General features: G+C 52.8%; 1 protein-coding gene across 2 annotated transcripts; it reads left to right on the forward strand.

Moving 5' to 3' along the window:
- The first annotated feature begins 821 nt into the window (after positions 1–821).
- PLEKHB1 (pleckstrin homology domain containing B1) lies at positions 822–15,837 on the forward strand. 2 transcript variants are annotated; one of them, XM_004381950.2, is made up of 7 exons: positions 822–890; positions 3,709–3,784; positions 4,973–5,125; positions 5,717–5,819; positions 6,940–6,979; positions 12,486–12,585; positions 13,210–15,837. In XM_004381950.2, exons 1-7 carry the CDS (start codon positions 873–875, stop codon positions 13,344–13,346), a joined length of 627 nt encoding a protein of 208 aa, XP_004382007.1. In that variant the 5' UTR covers positions 822–872; the 3' UTR covers positions 13,347–15,837. The 2 variants fall into 2 exon arrangements, with proteins under 2 accessions (XP_004382007.1, XP_023592322.1); XM_023736554.1 differs by lacking the exon at positions 822–890 and adding an exon at positions 2,469–2,539.

The raw sequence follows: 15,837 nt of genomic DNA on the forward strand, positions 1-15,837 counted from the left end.
TCTGTGAACAAAGCCCAACAACCTATCACGGATGGGAGCAGGGAGCGCTGGGTAGAGGAAAAGAGGGGGCCGCTCCACTCCTGGACTTCCTGGGGCAAAGGCCCATAAATTCCCTTCTTTGGCTTAAGCCGTGTTGAGTTTTGTTTTGTTTTATTCCACCAGGAACTCCTGGAGCTAAAGAACTCCTTTCTTCTCCCCCCACCCCCTTCCCTCCTTCCGCTGTGGGGATGGAGAATTTAGGGGTTTGACGTTCCAGGGACCAGATAAGAGAGTGGAGAAGAATGCAGAAGGGAAAACTGCGTTGTTTGGAGAGCTGGTTCCTGGGGCTGCAGGGAAGGGATGAGCTCAGCGGCTAATAGGATTGGCCATGGCGAATCCGCTAGCAAGTCACGCACTGCACGCAGGGCCGAAGCGTCAGGGTGGCCCGAGGTCAGGATTACAGGGACCCAGGAGCAGGAAAGGGAGGCTTAGGGAGTCAAGCCGCGCAGCCGGGACTGAGGTGATCGACAGTGCTCTGCCCAGCCACAGAGTCTCAGCCCCGCCCCCGACCGAGGGAGGAGGACTAGCCCGCCCTTCTACCTCCTCCCCTAATCTTGGAGTTGAGATACCACTTTCGAATCAGTGATGACTTATTGTTGCTCTGTGACTAAGGGTGAGAGCCTGGGATCAGTTGGGAAAGTTGGTGGGGGGTAGGGGTGGGGTGGACTAGAAAAAGAGGACGACTTTCCCCAGGCTGTGTGCACCCTCCTCTCTCCACCCTCTTCCGGCTCCTACTTGGTGGCACCTTCCTGATCCCCTTATCTCTAAGGCGCTCAGGGAAATAGCCCCTGCAGGAGCCTTCTCGGAAATGCTGCCCTGGCCGCCCAGGAACCATGAGCCCTGCAGCTCCGGTAAGGAAGATGTGTCTGGGACAGGAGGAAGGGGCCTAGGGCCGGGCAGGCGCCCTTCCCAAAGCAGGGGATGGAACCAGGAGCCTTTTAGGCCCTGCCAGCCCCTGTTCTCTGAATGGCATCCTGTGTCTGCTTGTAAGTAGGAGTCTATGGAGGTGAGATATTCAGGGAAATGATCTTGGAGGGGCAGATCTAGGTGGTAGCTATACAGAAATAGTCTTCCTTCTCCACTTGTGGCCCTTCCCATCCATTTTTGACTGTGCCCTGGAGGGACCTTTCCAGCCCACAACTCGGACCATCTCACTCCTCATCTTGAAACCCCACCCTCCAGGCTCTAGTCACTATGTCATAATGTCCAACTTCTTGAGCATGTCATCCATGGCCTTCATGTTATATCCTTGCAACCTCTGCAGCTTTATCACCTGCTACTCCCCATGTCCTTCCCACCCCTGCACTCCACCTTCCAAACACACTGAAATACTGAACACTCTTTTGAACTTCCTGACCTGTGCTCATATGGGTTCCTTAGGTGCCCCCTGGGAAACACCTTCAAGACCCTTTTCAGTCTCCTCCAGGAAGCCTTCCTGAACCTCTTGTTGTTGTTGTTAGGTGCCGTCGAGTCCATTCCGACTCATACCAACCCTACGAACAGAGTAGAACCACCCCATAGGGTTTCCAAGGAGAGGTTGGTGGATTTGAACTGCCAACCTTTTGGTTAGCAGCTGAGCTCTTAACCACCACTCCCACCAGGGCTCCCCTGAACCTCTTAGATAACAAAAACAAAAAAATCAGTCTTTTCTTTCCCATTGTTAAATCGCACCCTGTGCTCTATTGTGTTTTACGTCTAGTACCCACCACCAGACTGGAAGCTGGGAGTGGGAGGGAGAAGGGTCATGTTGAATGCTCCTCTGTATCCTCCCCTAGTACCGAGTGCAATGCCTGGCACAGACTGAGTGTTGAGAAAATATACAAAACTAGGAGACTGTTTAACTTAACAAGTAACGAATGTCTACCTTGAGCGTTATGCTCTTTTAAGAACTATCTGTATGGGATCAAATTGACAACAGCAGCTCAAAAGATTAGATAGGAGCCTTAGGGGACAACTCAGACAAGGAGGGTGAGAATGGTTGTACAACTCGAAGAATGTAATCGGTGTCACTGAATTGTATATGTAGAAACTTGAACGGGTGTATGTTTTTGCTGTGTATATTCTCAACAACAACAAAAAAGATAAATTATAAAAAAAAAAAAAACTAGGAGATTGGCTTCTCCTTGCAACTTTACTTTTTTCTAGAAAATGAGTTGGTAGGTTCTTAAGAAAAAGTATTTTATGATAAATTTTAATGAGTGAACAGATGGCTTCACAAACAACATCGCAGGGGCAGCCTCCCACAAGGCTGCCAGCCCGGACAGGCCATGCATTGCGCGGCTCTAGGGCTGCAGACTACAAGTCCCAGCATGCCTGGTCAGCACATCCCTCCACGCCCCGCCCCCTCTTTAGGGGTGGGGCGGGTCCAGAGGGCGGGACCCCAGGGCGGCTGAGGCCCCAGGCTGTCTCGGGCACACAAAGCGCAGGCGCAGCGGGTTCGGTGGCTGCGGCATCAAGTAGCCTCCGCAGTGGCAGCATCATCCACAACAGGTGTAGACAGGTGGGTGCATCAAGGGGGACTGGAGAAGGAGTTTGCACCTGGCCTTTTTGTCTTAGTTGTGTCAGGGCTTGGAGACGGGAGGGAGCAGCAGGAGAAGAGCGGACAAGGCCGGGCCTTCCAGCCTAGGTGTGTCAGCCCTTGCTACGCAGCAACAGGTGTGAGCAGGTGGGGGAGGGGCAGAGGCACCCGCTCTCAAATAAGTCGCCCTCAGGGGCAGAAGGCCCCTGGATTCCAAGCTCTATCACATATGTGGACAAGCTGGAGTAAAGATCCCTACCTATCTAACAAGGTTATAGCAGGGACAAGGGAGAGGTTGTATCATATGTGCAGTGGTTCCCAAACTTTACTGCACATTGGAAATATCTTGGGATCTTTAAAGTCTACCAGTGCTTGGCTCATGCCCCCAGGCATTCTGATTTAATTGGTATGGGGTGTGAGCTGGGCATTGAGATTTTAAAAGCTCCCACTGGTATAGTGGCAGCTAACCACTGGTATAGTGGTTAGAAGCCAGGACTGCTGGCTCCAACGCTTATTAATCAAGTGGAACTGAGCAAGTGACTGGACCTCTTCAGGCCCAGTTTCCTCATCTGTAAAATGGGAATAATAAGTCGTGTTGTGATGAAAGCACCGAGAACAGTACCTGGCACATAGTGCTTAATCAGTGACAGCTGTTATTTCACGTTCTTTGTAAATGGCTCAAGGGGGTTCCAAATATAAGGCAGGCTTTTCTTATTATGAATCCTCTATTCATTGCTATGATTCTAATATTCTTCACTGCCAGTATTTCAAAATCCCAACATTTCTGACATTTTAAGAGTTCCTCACTCCAGCCTCTACCTGCCTCACAGACACACTTGTACAAATCTGGAAACTGAGGCCAGGGCCAGAGGGGCAGGGAGAAGAGACTTGGCCAAGGCCGTATAACCGAGATTGGAATCCAGGCTCCTAATCCCCACCACCCATCAGCTGCCTTGCTGACTCCATAGGGACAGTGCTCGCATTATCTGCCTGGAGCGGAGAGTGGGGAGCAGACCGAGGTGGCCTTGCTAACACTCCCTTGAACGTTTCCTCTGTGGCTCCCCCAGGGAAGGCTGGGCTGGGGGCTTCTCTCTGGGGAGCTGCTCTGGAGCTGCTGATGAGGCCTGTGTGTCCTGTGGCTCCTCTGACAGGTCCCACCTGACTCCGCCCTGGAAAGTCCTTTTGGAGAAATGGCCCTGGTGAGGGGCGGCTGGCTGTGGAGACAGAGTAAGTGAGCCGGGCCAAGCCGTTGTTTGTCCTGCACCTCAGTCCCCAGCACCTCATCCTCAGGCAGGGGTGAGGGAAATGGCTTGTTGGGACTGCTGCACTGTGAACCCTTCTCCTAAGAAGCCAGTGCCTTTTTATCCTCCTTGCTCTGTCCATGCCCTCCCCTCAGCCTGGAACATCCTTCCCATCTCTGACTTCTCGGTTGACTTCTATTTATTCTTCAACACGCAGCTCAAATGTCCCCTCTCTGAGGAGCCTTCTCTGACTCCCTCTAATACCCTACCTCCATCCCGGCTATAGCACCAAGCTGGGCTAGAGGCTCCTTTCTCAGCTCCCACAATGCCTCACATATACCCCGTTATCAAATTGACCCTCCTATTATATAACTACCTTTACCTATGAGTCTCTCTACTTCTTCAGCCATACTAGCCCAGACTGTGAGCTCCTCAACAGCAAGAATGGGGTTTGACCCTCTGTGTGTTCACAGCACCTCAGCCTAGGGCCGGACACAGAACAGAGCACAGAACAAAATGAAAAATGCCTCTGTTCAGTGCTTTGGAATCTGTAAAGCTCTAAAACGCTCTTATGTCTTTGCTCTTTCCTGTTAAGATTTCCCATTGCAAAATCTCTGAGACTTTAGGGCTCAGGGTTTCAGACCTACTCCTGACCAGAGTCATGATTTGAACAAGAGTTATCGCAGAGACCCCTGGGACTAGGACTCCCCACCTCCATGGGCCCCTGCCATTCTCAGTTTGGTTCAGTTCAGCAAACACTGAACACAGGTCCTGCTGGGTGTCAGGACCTACATGGGAAGCCATGGACCCTCAATCTGGTAGAGGAGGCAGACGCTGCACAAATGACTGTCACATAAGTCAGAGATAAGAGATAAGATGATGGCTCAGGGTAGCGAGAGGTCTTTACCCTTGAAAAGACCTGAGTCTTGGCTTGAAAGCTCCATTTACCATTCAACACATTTATTGAGCCTCTACTATGTGTCAGGCCCAATGGTAGGGGGTGGGGTGAGCAAGACAGAAAGAGCCCCTGCCCTCATTTCAGAGGGGAGACAAGGGAGGGGTGGTTACAACACTAGGTGCTGGGGCTGAGGGGACCCTGGGAGCACATCTAGGGCTCCTGCCCCCCAGCAGGCTCTGGGATCAGCCTGTCTGGTGGGTCTGGAATGTTGCACAGGCTCCATCCTCCGCCGCTGGAAGCGGAACTGGTTTGCCCTGTGGCTGGATGGAACCTTGGGCTACTATCGTGACGAGACTGCGCAGGATGAGGAAGACCGTGTGCTCATCCACTTCAATGTCCGTGACGTGAAGGTTGGCCAAGAGTGCCATGGTGAGCAGACATCCCTTCTTCCCTGGCACTGTGACTAGAGGTGGGGTCCTTTCACTGTGTCTGAGGACACCTGCAGTTGGAAGGTTCTTTGCAGCTTTCAGAGGGCTTCCATGGACATTGGTTCTGGGCCTCTGTCAACTCCAGTTCATTTGGGTGTGAATTAATACATTAGTTCCTTATTGACTTCCTACCCTGTGCTGGGGTCACAGAGATGAGCCAGACACAGTTCCTGCCCTCTAGGCACTAGGAACTGGATAAAGATGAAATGAAATAAGGATGCTCAGAGAAAGTAAGTGACTACTCCAGAGTCACACAGCAAATCTCTAAATTTCTCATCTAAAGCTCTGGTCACAGTTATAAATAACACTGTAGTTGGAAGGTGTACCTAGGGAAGTGGGCAATGTGGGGAGGCTGAAAAGGATTGAGGGGTAGAGTGGAATCCCAAAGAAAGCATATGGGATCAGAGAAGGTTGGCAATGGCAAGTAAATAGGACCTACAGAAGTCAGTTCTTGCTGTTGTTCTCAGTATGCTGGGGAGGGGCCTGGGGTCTGTGCCCCATGGAAACCCCATATCTGTGTGTCTGCCTCCAGATGTGCAGCCCCCAGAGGGCCAGAGCCGAGATGGCCTGCTGACTGTGCACCTGCGGGAGGGCTCCCGCCTGCACCTATGTGCAGAGACCCAGGATGACGCCATGTGAGTTGCTCCCAGGAGAGGATGGGGTGGGATCTTGGAGAATGAAATCAAATGCCCCCTCCTCAATGGGCCTTCTGATTCCCTGAGGGTAGGAAGAGGGGATGAACACCAGTCAGTGTGGTTGTCTCATTGGGGGCTGGGCAGAGCGGACTTGAATGGCTCATGGTGATTGGTATGATGCGCAGTAAACTCCCCACACAGTTTACAATGAACTCAGGACTGTTGAGGGGTGCACATCTACCTCAGATGTGTGGTCCCCGGTTACTGAGAGTCAGATACTTAGCAGCCTCTGAGGTGAGCCCTTGCCTGGGGGTGGTACAAAGGAGCAGACAAGCCTAGTGCCATCCTCAAAGAGCCCTCCCTTCCTCTCCCTTCTGAGAAGATGGCTATGGTGCTGCCCTGGTGTGGGGACAGGTGGACTCTGATCTGAGGGGGCGACCCAGAGGCAGCCTGGGAGTGTGCTGGGGGTACCCTAATGTCAGATGCAGATCCACACGCAAAACTGGGTGTGTGTTCCTTAGGCACCATCTGCTCCCTCACATTCTTTCCCTTCCTACCCTCTGGCAGGGGGTCATTTGGCCTCTGCCCTGTAGAAGAGTGAAAGAGATGGGGTGTGTGGGAGCAGGGGAAGCTCAGCTCTGGGCAGACAAAGCACAGAGCCGCCTTGTCCACCCCAGCCAGGCGCCATGGCAACCAACAAAGGCCCAATTGTCCAAAACCACTGGGCCTTGCTGGTACTCTGGGGTCAGAGCTTTGGGGAACTATGTTTGTAGGTTCGGGATGTGGAGGTGGGCTGCAGCTAGAGAACCCACCCAGGCAGATCAGACTGAAGGCCCCTTAGAGGCCACCCAAGCCCAACTTCCCATTGTATAGGTGGGGAAACTAGAACTTCTAGCTGGGAAGAGACCATGGACTGTGAATGAATTAGGAGGCTCCAGCCTAACCTAGGGCTCTGCCCATGTGACTGGAGCAAGAGAGAGGTCACCTTTGTCTACACAAAAGGAGTCAATGAGGAACTGGGGCAGGAAGCTGAGATGGGGAGGAAGGTCTGAAATTTGGGGACCAAATCACCCTTCTCCCAAGCCCCCTCCTCATGGTCTGGTGGGGTTTGCTTTTGCAGAGCATGGAAGACAGCGCTGATGGAGGCGAACTCCACCCCGGTGAGCCCCCCGTCTCTCCCTGTCTGCTCCCCACCCCCATCTGCCATGGAATCATAGGTGACTCAGACTCGGTCTCCACCTGCCAGGAGTTCCCAGGCTAGTGTGGACAGACTTGTGCAGACTCAGATGCCCTGAGTCCCAGGTGGAAAAGGATGAAGGACAGCCAACAGAAGACAGAGGGGGCAGAGAGAGAAGCCTCCAGGAGGTTTGCTGGAGGTGGTGGCATGGGAGCCAGGGGAAAGGAACTGTCTTCTGTCGAGCAACTGTTATGTGCTAGGTGTGATGCAGGTGTTATCCCAGCCGCTCCTCACAGTAATCCTGCAGATGATAAAACCGAGGTTCAATAATCCAACCAAAAATATTTACTGAGTTTCTACTATGTGCCAGGCACTGTGCCAGGTACCAGGGACCAGAGGTGAACCAAGGAGATATAGGCCCTTCCCTCTGGGACTCAGCCTAGTCGGGGAGACAGATGTGAAACAACTGATTACGTAGATGATTTCAGTGCAATGGTGGTAACTACTCTGACAGAGAAGTGCAATGTGCAAGTGATGTGAGACCACCTGATCCAGGTGGGTGTGCAGACAAGGCATAAGCTGAGACCTGAAGGATAAACAGAAATCAGCTGGGTGAAAGGTGTGGGGTGGAGGAAGGAAACTGCTTTTCAGGCAAAGGGAATAGCATGTGCAAAGGCCCTGAACAGTGCTTAAGACCTTGGCAATTTGAGGAACAGAAGGCAGGCTGGGGTAGCTGGAGCTTAAGGAGTGAGAGGGAGATGGGGTAGGAAGGTTGGCAGGGACAGGCCTTGTGGGCCGTGTTAGGGATGTTGGTTTCTGCTGAGAGCACTGGGAAGCCACTGGGGGACAGAATGATAAGATTAGATCAGATTTGTATTTTTAAAAAGACAGCCTGGCTGTTAAGTAGGGAATGGATTATAGGGGGCAAGAGAGGCCATTGGAGACCAGGTAGAAGAATGGGACAAGTGACAGGCTGGAGGTCTGCACTAAGACCTTGCTGGCAGAGACAGACAGATAAGGACAGAATGTATTTAGGAGGTGGACTCAGCAGAGCTTAGAGACTGATAGAGGTGTGAGGTTGGTTTTGGGGAGCTGCCCAAGGCCCCTAGCTCAGGGATGGTAGCCTGGTCTCGATCCCTATCTGCCTAACTCCAGATTCTGTGCTTGCCCCTTCTCTCTGGGGCACAGTAGAGCCTCCTTTCATTTAGAGGTAAAGTCCACAGGGAAGTAGCAAGGGAGACTGGGATGCATTTAGAAACCCCCTTGGGCATCCACCTGCTGAGGGCCAGGGATTGTGCTGAATACCTAGCTTTGGTTACATAGTTTAATCTTCCAACAACCCTAGCAGGAGGGCGGTGGGGGACTGGTATGATTAGTCCCATTTTATAGACATGGAAGCTGAGGCTTAGAGAGGGGAAGTGACTTGTCCAAAGTCTCATAGTCTTGTCAATGGAAAAGCCTCTATTGGAACCTAGGTCAGTGATATTTTGAGAGGACATTATCTGCAGAAAGGACTGCGTAACAAGCAGGAAAGTGATGTGTGTATGTGTGTGTACGCATGCATGTGTCTAAGGGCCAGGAGGCTGGCCTGGCTGAAGGGCAGCACACGGAGGGAATGCAATGGGAGAGAAGACCTCTGATGTCATCAGCGACTAGGTCACGAAGGGTCTGGAAGTCCAGTTGAAGGAAGTGGACTTCATCCTAGGGTGTGGGGAACAGTAAAGGGCATTAAGCAGGGGAGACTAGGCAGATTTGTGGGCAGACTCAGGCTTCCAGGTGGAGGCTGGATTGAAGGACGCTGGGAGTGAGGAGGCTGGAATAGTGGTCAGCAGGGTAGAGGGACCCAAACCAAAAACCAACCAAACTGGTTGCTGTCAAGTCGATTCCAACTCATAGTGACCCAGGGTTGGGCAAATCAGTCCCCCCTAAGGGGGCAGAGGAAGGAGGTGAGGGTTGACCGTTCTGCACTCTATGACTCTGTGAAGCTACCTTGTCCCTTCTCTGTCCACCCTCCTGCTGCTTGGCATACCACATCTCTTCCTCTCTGTCCCCTGACCCCCTGTTCTATCTCCTGCTGCTCTACACACATACACCCCTCTGGTCACAGGGCTTATTAGAACAGGTGTGTGTTTGTGCCTCTGTGTCTTTGTAGCTATGTCTCTGCCTGTCTCTGTGTGTGTTCATGTCTGTGTCTGTGGGCTTCTTTCTGCCTTGGTGCCTGCATTGGAGTGACCTGTACTTTGTCCGTCTACACCCTGAAGGTTCATATCCCGCTCTGGTTGGAGGCTCCAGGAGCCCCTGACCTCAGATGTACCAGGGAACATAAGACCTGGGGGTGCAGTAAGGGACAAGACTGGGGGTGCTGCTCTGAAGAAGGCCAGGTGAGAGAGAGGGCACATCAGAGCTGCCCTGTCCTCCCTGGAGACTGGGAGCCTCAGCTGCCCGAAACAGGTGAAGGTGGGCTAATGCCGGAGAGAGACTATCAGTCCTTCTCTGGATAACTTTGGCAAAGTCACCATTCCTCTCTAAACCACCTCCCATTACCAAGGGTTGAGGAAGAAGAGAGAACCATCTTTCCCACCCCAGCTAGCAGATGGCTCTGGTAGGGTCTGTTAAGACCTCTGATTCTCATAGAGTGTAGAGGGCCTCTGACACCTCCCTCCCTCCTCCTTCTCGGGTTTCTGTGGCTTGAGCAGGCCCCAACTGGAGCCACAGTCCCTCCCAGGAGCCGCCGGGTTTGCCCCAAGGTCAGGTGTGTGACCCGCTCGTGGAACCCCTGTAAGGTTGAGAGGCGAATCTGGGTAAGTGCTGGCTCAGCCCTCCCTGCCTCCGTACTGGCCACCAGGATGAGTCTCCGAAACCAGGCCTGGTCACACCCCTTCCCTGCTCACAAACCTTCCATGGCTCCCCATCACTCACAAGACACCAACCACAGCCCAGCTTTCGAAGCCCTTGTGATCTGGCCTGGGCCAGCCTCTCCTGTCTCATCCCCCTCATCCTCTGTTCTCCAACCACTCCGCTGACCCCCTGCTCCCAGCTGCCCCAGACCCTTGTCCTCATCCTAGCCTTGCGCATGCTGTTTTCTCTGCCGAAAAGACCCTTAGTTTCCTTATTCACTTGACAATCTGATGCGCATCCTTTAAGACCCACCTCAAAGACTGCTACCTCCTCAGTGAGGACTTCCCAGATGCCAGACATCGTCAAAGAGGGAGAAGATTGGAGATCATGCCCTAAGGTTCTGTCTCTGAGGTCCCTGGCGCCTCACTTGCCTGCCTGCCTGTTGCCAGGTGACCTACATGAGTTTGCCTTTGGGCCTCCCAGACCTGGAGGGTAGAGACAGGCGCCCCAGAGGGACATAAGCTGGTGTTTTCCACCCTCCTCGGGGCCTACCAAAGCCACTGGCTCACTGCAGCCACAGGGCAGGTGGATACTCTTTTTGGACCTCAGCTTCCCTACCTGTTAAGTTGGGGATCTGAAGGCTTAGATCCTTCTGACCCCTCTTGGGCATGGGGCCCAGATCCTGGCCATTTCCACTAGAAAGCCTTCTTGGATCGCTCTTTGGGGAAGGGTACAGTGAGAGGAGTTCCGTGAGACTGAGGACCCACAGCATTGCTTGTCTGAGCCTCTTGTACTGCCCTGGGACTGAAATTGGACTCGGAGTTGGGTGACCTTGGTTCTAGTCCTGGCCCTGTATTTGGTTCACTTGAGGTAAATTCAACAAACATTTAAATATTAGACACCTACCATATGCCAGGCTCTGCCCAATCTGGCCTGATTAGATCTAGCGCCTGCCTTTGGGGGGTCTCCAGTTCTCATGGGAGACACATACAGAGACACAAGCAATGACAATACAGTGTGATCAGTGCTGTGATGGAGGGAAGCCCAAGAGCTGTGGATGCCCAAATGGGACCCCAACAGAGCCTGAGGTTCAGGGAGAGTGACACATGAGTTGCATCTAAAAGACAAGTCAGGTAGTTGAAATAAAAAAGGGTAAGAAGGGTATCCCTATCAAAGGGAAGTGGATGACCAAAGGCATGGAGACTTGAAATCACATGGTGTGCCTGGAGAACTCCTTTTATAGCTAAACTTCTTGAAAGAGAAGCCATTACATGTTGATTACATTCCTCACCTCTCAACTATTCTTCAACCCTCCATAGTCTGGATTCTACCCTGGTTGCCCACAGTTTCCAAGTTGCCAACCAATGGCTTATTCTCTTGGCATTGGCCATGAGGATGGACAGGAGAGCATTTTTAGAAGATAAAATCACGAGACCTGGTGGCTGATTTGATATGGAAGGGGAGTGTGAGAAGACAAAGTTGACAACCTGATTTTTTGGTTTGGGTGTGCACTGGTCGCATTTACAGAGAAAAGCATTTACAGGAAGAGGAGCAGTTTTGGGAGCTGGAGAGATAATGTGATCACTTTGAGATGGGGGGAGTTTGAGACACCCAGACATCTAAGGGGAGTTGGACCTTTTCGGTGTGAAGCTCAGTTAGAGAGAGAGATGGAGTGGAAGGTGGCTAAGAGGAAGGAGCCAGAAGTGAACGGGATCCGGCCCCCTCTCTGGGCCTGCTCCCCCATGGGTAAAGTGAGAGGATTGGATTGGGAGCTTCCATTTAATTCAGCACAAATTTATTGGTTCCTGCTGTTTTAGGCCCTGCAGATGACACAAGTGAATGAGTCCTTGACTATAGGTAGCTCACATTTGGGGTGTGGGTGGGAAAGGCCAGGAGAAAGGCTAGGAACAAAGAGGTACAAGCAAAGTCTACACAGAACTCAGGAAGTAAGAATTCTGAGACCAGGAGGATTCCTGGACTGGGCAACTTTCGAACTAGGCTTTAAAGGATTGGTGGGAGTTCTCCTCTGAGCTTCGGTCTCTTCCCTTGTGGTAAAATGGGAGATAATAATGCTTGCCTTAAGATTAGAGGTGATAATACATGTGAACACCTCCTTCAGGACCTGGTACATGGTAGATGCTCGATAATAGTTCCTTCCAGTTCCTACCCTAACCTTCCCTTTCTCCCTCTCCAACCCTAACCTTCCCTTCCTGCCTCTCCAACCCCTGTTTATTTCCTAGGAGTGGTGCTTGACCAGCTCCCCCTACCCCTGACTAGAAGAGTAGAGAAATCCATTGAGTTTCTCCAAGTGAAACCATTGTAGAGTTGCCAGCAAATATTAGACCATCTATGAAGGGAAGTCGGGAGCCATGGAGAATTTTTGAGCAGGGCAGTGCTAGATAGGAGGCTAGGGCGGGAGAATGGGCAACACTGGAGCTGGATACAGGGGATGACGTTTTAAAGGTCAAGGACCATGGACCTTGTGGAGACGCAGGGACTCTTCCAGGGGCTTGCTGGTCCTTGGGAGCCCATTTCTGAACTTGGGGAAATGGCTCTGCTGGGCCCAGAGGGGCCTGAGCCGGGTGTGGGAGGTAGGGGACCAAACACTGGCCAGGGAGTTCCTGGGCAGCTAACCCGGCAGGGCTTCCCAGGTGCGCGTCTACAGCCCCTACCAGGACTACTACGAGGTGGTGCCACCCAACGCGCACGAGGCCACATATGTCCGCAGTTACTACGGGCCGCCTTACGCTGGTAAGTCTCCCGCCCGCCTCCCTGCCTCGCTCTGGCGCCAGGCCCCGGGCCATGATCCAGAGACCTCGAACTGGCCCTGCCCCCACCCCACCCCCGCCCTCCGCCCCGCCCCGCCCCCACTCTTTTAGTGACCGTGGATTTTCCCCAGGCGGGAACCTCCAAGTTTTTCCCCATCTCGAGACACACAATAGCTCTCGGACAAGCCTCCCTCCGCTCTCTAGAGCTGACCTCACCTCTATAGGCCCGCCCCTACTCGACCCGGCTGGCCGGGAGTACCCGTTCCTGCGCTGGTGGCGACACCTGGTGGCTAATCTGGGAACAGCTGCCTCCTTCCCGCTCCAGGGTCTGGCCGTTAGGAACGCCCATCTTCAAGTGCGGTCTGGAGGGACTTAAGAGATCCCAGGGTTTCCTGGCCCCACGGTCCCAGAACGTCTGAAGCAGATCCAAGGCATAGAAGTAGTCGGGGCGTAGCCCTTCCCATTTCAAGGCCTCAGTTTCCCTGCCTAGAGAGAAGAATGGGCCCAGCGCCTTCTCTGGGTTGGGGGAGAGTCGCACGAAGAGGGGGACGGCGGTCATTCCGCTTGCCCCCTTTGATGATCCTGCCCCTCCCGGCTCTCCCCGCAGGCCCCGGCGTGACACATGTGGTAGTGCGGGAGGATCCTTGCTACAGCGCGGGCGCCCCGCTGGCCATGGGCATGCTCGCAGGGGCCGCCACGGGTGCCGCGCTCGGCTCGCTCATGTGGTCGCCCTGCTGGTTCTGAGCCCTGGGGTTCAGCGCAGAACCCTGACCTGCCTCCGCATGGACCGCTAGACCCCTCTTCCTCCTACATCCCACTCTCCACCCCCGCAGCGACCCACATTCCAATTCCTGCTCCACTTTGGCCTCTTCCTCTTTCCCTACTCCCTTCTAGAAGCTTGGACAACCCCCCCCCCATGCCCCCACATTCGAATAAGCTGTCATTTCGCAGACACCATCTGCCCCCAAAAATTCTCGTGTCTGCCGCCAGACAGCCTGGAAATCCATTATAGAAACATATGGCTGTATTTCCCCCGTGCACACTAGGGCACAACAAACAACTCATTTGGCTTCAAGTTCTCCAGGCGCTGGGGACACGCGCGCTCTCCTCTGGGGGCTGCAGGCCTGGTGGGGGAAACAGGAGTAAACACACTTGACCAGTTGTCAGCCTTTTGACAGGGACGCATGGGGGGCAGGGAGCAAGGCAGGTAGACTGGGAGTAGTGTTGTTGGTAGCAGTGCAGATCCGTGAATGTCATGGCATGTCTTAGGAATTAAAAGGGAGTTCTGTTGGGCTGGATTAGGCCTACGGGCTAAACAGCTTGCTGGTTAAGGAGGAGACTAGAGCTTTCAATGGAAGGAAGTTTCATGATTGTGCCTGCTATGTATTGCCTGTTTTATTAGCACTGACACATACTCATACCCAAACCACTCCCCCAGTTTATTCTACCCTTCTCACCACCAGCTTCCTGGGCCCTCTGTTCCTTCAGTGCTCAGAGCTGTTTGGGACCTCCAGCCCTACCTATGAAGTTGCTTCCATTAGGAAATGACTCTGTTCCCCAGAGCTTGGCCCTCTGTCCATAGCTGTGGCTGTTACCATCTCAGGCTTAGTCTCTTCCTTCACTCTGGGGAACATGGAGGTGTCCCTTTGGGAGAATGGCAGTGTTCACCTCTGGGGCTTGATCCACCTTTCCCCAGTCCAGGAGGTCCCATATGTGCCTCGATGCAGGTGGCTCAGCAGTCCATTTTGTCACCTTCCAGTACCATCCCCTATCCTGTCCCCATCACCAATAGAAGTGCTAACATACCTGACCAGTAGCCAGAGTAGTCTGCTAAAGATTTCCTATAGATGGGGGTCCACTGGCTCTGCTGCAGAGACTAATAAAGGTGTGTTTGGCTCTAGCTCTGGCTCTAGCTTTGTTTGTTCTCCCAAGAGGCCCTGCCCTCTAGGTCTCCATGGGATAGTGAGAGGAGTGTGGATTCCGAGGTCAGGTGGACCTTGTGACAGCACATTAGCTGAGCAATTTGGGGTAAGTCACTTAACCTTTCTGGACCTTGGTTTCCCCACAAATAAAGTGGCAGGTTGAAGTTCTCTCTCCCTGAGGGCTCGAAAGGAGAGGCTGTGTCAGGGTCTCTGTCAGTCATCTGAGCTGATGGATGATCCAGGCCATACCCTGCCTGCTTTCTCAGAGTCCTGTGGTATTGGGGTCTTTTCCAGCTCTGGCTCTGTCTGGCCACACTCAGTCATCAGCCCACGGGGTGGCACTCTACACCATGTCCATCCCTGAGACTGTCCGTCTCAACAGTGAGGGTCTGTGCATCCACGCTCTGAGCATCCCACAGTGGGTGCTTCTCCAGTACCTATGTTTTGAGACTCCTATGTCCAGAAAGCTAAGCTGGAAAGGACCCTACATGCCCTTTGAAACTGATGCCTCCCCCACCAGATAGGACCTGTTTTACTACTTTCTGTCATTTATAGGAACAAGGAATTCACTTCCTCTTCCTTTCCTTCCCTTGTGGGGTGGCTCAGCTTGGGGGACATCCTTCCTCAATGGGAGCTGAGCTCTTCCTCCTGTAAACTCCCAAGAGTCGAGTTCCAGCTCTACTTGTAGGCCTCCGACCACAGTGCCCTCCAGCCCTAAAACTTCCTGAGGTCTGGAGACATCTAATTGGTCCTCAGGAGGCTTCAATGTCAAGAGACACATCTGAACCAGACTCTTGCCACTAAACCCAGAACACAGATCCTTGAAGTTTGACCCTTTTTACACTGGTTACCAGCCTTGGTGGATAGGGAAAGAGAGGTCACAAGCTGAGGCCCAGGATATGCTAAGGCAGGGAAAGTGCGTTGAATATAGAGTTCCAACTATAATGTAGATGTCAGCCTTCCTTCCTCTAAAAGTCACCCTCTTCTTTTATGTAATATGGGAGGGAGAAGGCCTTCACTAGCCAGCTGCTCCCTAGGTGGTTCCTCTCACCCCACATCCTAGTCTGCGTAGATCCATTGGTCACCATTTGGAAATCTTGACAAAATGGAAAGGGATGGATATGGGGTGGTTTCCCTTTTCTGCCCTAGCTCTTCATTTTCCATGTCATCACCATTCTTTTCACCAAGACGTGTACACAACAGACTTTACAGAAAGGTTGGCTAACCAAAGGGAAAAGAAGAAAATGAAAATTCAAATTAAACTGAATTTTCTATAGTCCAAGACTCTAAACTCTTTATCCTATGCCTCCCCA

The sequence above is a fragment of the Trichechus manatus genome, unplaced genomic scaffold (assembly GCF_000243295.1).
Source record: "Trichechus manatus latirostris isolate Lorelei unplaced genomic scaffold, TriManLat1.0 scaffold00088, whole genome shotgun sequence".
Taxonomy (NCBI): domain Eukaryota; kingdom Metazoa; phylum Chordata; class Mammalia; order Sirenia; family Trichechidae; genus Trichechus; species Trichechus manatus.

Coding starts and splice junctions, on each gene's coding strand:
- PLEKHB1 (XM_004381950.2), top strand. Junction 3,785..4,972: donor CGGCTGGCTGTGGAGACAGA/GTAAGTGAGCCG, acceptor AATGTTGCACAG/GCTCCATCCTCCGCCGCTGG. Junction 5,126..5,716: donor GGTTGGCCAAGAGTGCCATG/GTGAGCAGACAT, acceptor GTCTGCCTCCAG/ATGTGCAGCCCCCAGAGGGC.